This window comes from Seriola aureovittata, chromosome 1, assembly GCF_021018895.1.
Source record: "Seriola aureovittata isolate HTS-2021-v1 ecotype China chromosome 1, ASM2101889v1, whole genome shotgun sequence".
NCBI classification, from domain to species: Eukaryota; Metazoa; Chordata; class Actinopteri; order Carangiformes; family Carangidae; genus Seriola; species Seriola aureovittata.
The window spans coordinates 26,552,318-26,558,060 of NC_079364.1; the positions used below are offsets into that span (position 1 = coordinate 26,552,318).

At 39.6% G+C, this 5,743-nt stretch overlaps 1 protein-coding gene across 1 annotated transcript; it reads right to left on the minus strand.

Moving 5' to 3' along the window:
* Positions 1 to 2,497: 2,497 nt before the first annotated feature.
* On the minus strand, positions 2,498 to 5,343 carry LOC130169781 (cytochrome c oxidase subunit 5A, mitochondrial-like). The gene is made up of 5 exons (XM_056376788.1): positions 5,185 to 5,343; positions 3,371 to 3,487; positions 3,094 to 3,215; positions 2,848 to 2,970; positions 2,498 to 2,627 (listed from the first exon to the last, which is right to left on the minus strand). The coding sequence occupies exons 1-4, from the start codon at positions 5,255 to 5,257 to the stop codon at positions 2,857 to 2,859; spliced, it is 426 nt and encodes a 141-aa protein (XP_056232763.1). The 5' UTR covers positions 5,258 to 5,343; the 3' UTR covers positions 2,498 to 2,627; positions 2,848 to 2,856.
* Positions 5,344 to 5,743: the final 400 nt, after the last annotated feature.

Consider the following 5,743-nt stretch of genomic DNA (forward strand, 5'->3'; position numbering starts at 1 on the left):
TGTTTGACTGTTTTTGGTTTACTGCACTGTGCATTTTCCAGGTGTATTTGGTGTAACCTCCTACATGTTGTAGGTTTATACGTTTACTATAGTATATACTATGTCCTCTTGTTTAATTCAGAGTGTTTGTCAGAATATCCACCAGCTCATTTCCCTTCACATCAACATGAGCAGGAACCCATATGAAGCGTATATATATAAACCCTTAGCTTCGACCCTTTACATTATAAGGAATATGTCATTGATAATATCTGTCCTAGACGGTAATCTGCCAGATTGTATGCTTGTGAATACTGAATAGCTATCAGATACAATGATGAGCTGTTTCCCCCTCTAACTATTGCATTGCCAAAAATATTGCCAATACCTCTGTGGTATACTTACACATGGTCTGTTTTGCTTTTTTTAATACATGACTCACTCACTGCGATATAAACTGTGGCACCTGCACACCCAGTATAAGGATCACTGAGTCTGAAAAGCACTAATCAAAATAGTTCTGGACTATGTACCATACTGGAAGTTGCTGTGACTTGTCCTTCCTCCTGCTATATACTGAGTGCAACCTTTGGCAAGGTCAATTACCATGGAGGAATGGAAAGGAATAGGAACCATTGGTCATTGCTGTAATTGGTATAACCTTGGGCTTTTTGCCTTTGTATCACCTATCCACCCAAAACATGTGAGATTTGTCTCATGTTCCCAGCAGTCTGTTAAATAACACTTTTGTGTATCACATTGTCCCTGTCCCACTGGAGATTAACCCAATCTGCCAGCAGTAACTTGATCTTCTGATTAAAGCCTTAAAGGCATTTCTCCCATTTCCACCTGCATCACTGATACTGGAGATACTTTGATCCATCCATCCATTTTCTTCCGCTTATCCTCTAGTAGGGTCGTAGGGGGCTGGAGCCTATCCCAGCATCTTTTCGGGCGAGAGGCGGGGTACACCCTGGACAGGTCACATAGAGACAGACAACCATTCACACTCACAGCCACACCTATGGTCAATTTAGATAATCCAATTAGCCTAGTCCCCATTTGTTTACTCCCCTGTGGGAGGAAGCTGGAGTACCCGGAGAGAACCCACACAGGCACGGGAAGAACATGCAAACTCCACACAGAAAGATCCCACGTCAGAGCCGGGACTCGAACCCGGAACTTTCTTGCTGTGAGGCGACAGCGCTAACCACTGCACCACCGTGCAGCCTGAAAGCTGTACTCTTCCTATATATTCTATATATAGGCTCTCTCTCTCTCTCTCTCTCTCTCTCTTTCTCTCTCTCTCTCTCTCTCTCTCTCTCTCTCTCTCTCTCTCTCTCTCTCTCTCTCTCTCTCTCTCTCTCTCTCTCTCTCTCTCTCTCTCTCTCTCTCTCTCTCTCTCTCTCTCTCTCTCTCTCTCTCTCTCTCTCTCTCTCTCTCTCTCTCTCTCTATATATATATATATATATCCACACAGGCATTATGTGGCATTTTACATACTGCAATGAATGATATAAGAAATACATGAAATCAAATTCGAATCTAATATCCTGTCATAAGCTCTGTCCTGGTCATTGCACCTGACTGCACCTGCTGTCACTAATGCATGCAACATGACAGAGCAGGACATGTCACACACCTTTGTGAGAGAGATTTCTCTTTATAATATTTGCCCTGCTTAGCTGCAACAACGTCCCATCTGAGCCTCATCTTTTAACCTCCTTCTATACTTCCACTCTGTTAGTCTATCAAGTTGATCAAGTTCAAGTTCATTTGCCAATTAAGTATAAAAACAGGCACAGAAGGAATTGTGTATAACAATCAGCATGTGAAATGCAACACAGCATCAGAAAAACAAGAATCCATAACAGACAAAACTATGTATCACTTTATATGCAAGATGCATTCAAGAGTCACAGTGACAAGGACAAACATTGAGCACAATGTTGGAGAACAGGTGTGAAGAGACCCACATGGAAATGAGCCAAACATTTCCCCACAGAAAAGACAGTGAAGAATTCAGGAGGGACACAGAGAGAAGTGGACAGCATTCATCAACCTCATTTTTGTTCTTTGACCTTGACCACTACTTGCTCCTTTGCAAAAAGGTATTTTGCATTTGTGAAATGCAGATAACATCACCACTGTCCAAAAACTGCAGCACTGGTTGCCATTTTACTTTTCATTGTGTGAGCATCCATTACAACAGTGCTACTGTTTTAGTCACTGAACCTGAGACAAACTGGTCATGGTTTGTTTATACAGTTTTTAACACACCTACACATACATACTGTATATGCACTATTTTTGACAGCAAGAGAAGCAAAGGTGGACCTACTAACATTAACAATGGCTTTATTCTATTTAAGGAGCTTTGCAAGCCATGCCAGTGAAGATGTATAACATTGAATGCAACTGTCAATAGTAATTCAGTCTGTTGTAAAAATAACTGTCAGGTACAGATTAAAAAACATTCAATGATTTACCAGGAAAGGAAAAAAACTGACACACATCCTTCGGTTATTGGTTTTCTTTATTAGGTCCACCATTTTGTACACAACAGGACAGCATGGATTTAATCAACAATATAGACATTTTTGACAGGAGAGAATCAGGAGAGCTCATCTCTTTATACATGAAATGACCTGAGGACAGAGGGGGAAAAAAAGAGATTTTTTTCAGCTCTAAGCAAGTAATATGCAATATAACCCATGATCTACTGTACACAGAGCCAGCCAGCATACATATGTAGCGTGTGGAGCAGTACTGGACAGCATCAGTACTTCTGGCTGAAGTAATTATATCTTTAAAGCCACAATCACATGCCCAAGTAACACGTAGGAGTGTGGTATAGTGCAGTCTCACCTTGACAGTCTATAACTTGTCAATGCCCAGCTCTTCTGGTGTTGAGATGCCGAGTTCTGTCAGGGTGGGCTTGAGTTCTTGGATCACGTAGGGATAGATGTCTTTGCGGGGGCCTGCTTTGTCCTGCGAAACAACACACAAAAAAATTTCAACTACAAAAGAGGAGCATTTTATCACAGGCAGTACTTGATGAAACTTGAAGGTTATGCATTCCCTAAGCAAACCTATAAAGGGAGTGTCGCTCACCTTGACAGCCTCAAGGATGCGGATGGCGCTGGCCAGGTCATTCAGTCTCCGGCAAGCTCTTAGTGCTGAATCCAGGATCTTGGGCTCAGGTACCAGGTCATACCCAATCAGGGTGTTCATGCCTTAAAGTTGAAATTATAAATTATAATAATAATACATTATAAATTATAAAGCCCCATTATGTCACAGGTACAGTTATATAATAAACATACGAAATTGGAAACTGGAACCAAAACAATGACCAAACTGAGGAAATGATAAATAACACGTCAGTCACCTTTCCTCAGTTCCCAGGCATCTATGTCGGGCTTGCTAAAGTAAGTGACCCAGCGGGCATCAAACTCCTCGTCTGTCTCCACTTTGGCATGAGAGTAACATCTGGAGGCCAATGGAGCTGAAAAACATTAGACAGAATATTTATTTTTATAATATTTATTATGCTAGACTATTCTTATATATATTATCATGAATAAGGTCAAAATTCAATTATAAAGGCATTAAAAAAAATAAAACTTAGGATACAAAGTATAAATTGTGTAACAAGTTTGACTGTCATTAAGAAAAGTAAGGCTTAGTATCACTTGAAACCTTTAAACACAACTGCTAATATGTCGTTTTAATTTTAGTAATGACTCCGCCCCTTTTTCTTATCTAACCAAAAAAGCCACATTTCTGAAAAGTTGTCTAAAACTGGCAGCACAACAACTTTGTTCAAACAAAACCAGTATATATCTTGTGTAAAAATAAGTACATACGATTATGAATGATTTTTGGTACGTTATGGCTTCTGATACTTGCTGCTACAGACTCATTTGATTGGGTACTTAAGGTACCCACGTTCAATGCCAAGCCCAAAAGAGAACTGTGAAAAATTTGAAGATAGAATGAAGGACAGATCAAGATTTTAAAAAAATGTGATAATAACATCAAATCTTCTGACAGTGATAAGTCATGAATCTACAGTGTTTGTAATTATTGACTGTGATAACCTCACATCAAATGGGTGAATCATGTGGAAAATCCAATGTATTCAAAAAGCTTTTGAGTCACATTGTACACATTGCTTTCATATCAGTCAGTGAGCAAAGCAACATGAGGTAACATCTATATTAAATATGGAACAGAGATTGTGTCTCTGTGGTTACATGCCCAGTAGTGATTATTTAGTACATTAAGGACTAAATTAATATCAGGTGGCACAACAACATTTATAGCTACAATCATCAGGGTAGTGATATTGTGGGTCTGTAAATCTCATTTAGAAGATAATGGACTATAAACTTGCCGCAATGCTTGAGGTTGCAGTGTTTAGAGTGTTTAGTCATGTGACCTCCACATCACATCCGTTTCAACCAACTTGAAATTGAAAAATGAAACCAATGCAAATTATGTCAGTGAGTGGAGTACATAATATCCAAATTCATTTTTTAAAATCTAATTTCCTCAACACATCACATTGTCACTAACAACTCATCTTATTCGCATCACGTTTTTTAAATGAAAAATATACATACAGTTTCTTCGCACTAACAAGAGTGGAATGCACCTTATCGAGTGTAACCTAGACTACACACATACCCAATGCGCAAGCTAAGCAATGATGACCTAACCAGAGCGGTTCGGGAAAGTTAGTATGGGAGACTAATAAAATCAAAATAACTCGCATACAAAATCATTAAAAATCTATGTGTAAGTTTTAAATATGGCTTCTAAAATTCCAATATTTCATATGGTTCGAGTTAGCGTTTCAATGTGTTGATATCAGCTGCGCATAAACTGCGGCCACTGACACCCGTGAACTAACTACATAGGGTCATCACAAGGTCGTGACTTTTTTTTTTAAACTAAAATTCATTTCGCGCCTCTTCTGTTAAAATACTCTACAAAAGGTGGAGGTTGAAGAAAATATTCATTTCAAGCCCACAAAGCCAGCTACTCATAAAAATCATTCAATGTCACCCCGCGTTAGCTTTTACTCCACACACATCTGAAGCTAAGCTAGGCAGCTAGCCGGGGAAGCTTAATTTGGTAATTTTTATTACAGAGATTATTTACTTTCACGGCCGGCAGTTAGACAGCAGACAGTCCTACCTGAGTAAAAGGGTTGTGACCGAGCCAGGCTCCGGGCCCCTGTGGCAGACAGTCGGAAGACGGCTCGGAACATGGTACCGCAGCGGATGCTAACCGTCCCTTGTGCTAAAGAGGGCGACTCTGGACGGACAAACACGAAGAGGGAGACAAGAGTCACGTGACTGGCGGAGGGAGCCGAATCCTCTACGTTCAAGCTGTTGATAGGTCCGTTTCCGGAACATGGTACTGTAAGTGAGAAACTGTTTTGGTTTTGACCTTTTGACAAACTGTCTTCAATACATAAACCATTTAATCTTGTAATGATAATTTTAAGTGTTTGCTAAACATTGCTTCAGGACTCTTCAGGACAAACTTCACACATCTATAATTATTTATTAAGGCTCAGTAATTGATTTAGTATTATATTGCCAGAAAGGGGTTTGGTTTGGACCTTTTTGAGACTAAATGGCCTCCAGTTGTGGCAGCGTCCATAATTTTGTTTGTCGCGAAGAGATCAAAGTTTTATTTTTCTTTCTTTCTATTCTTTTTTTAATCACACTCACATTCACACTTGAACTTA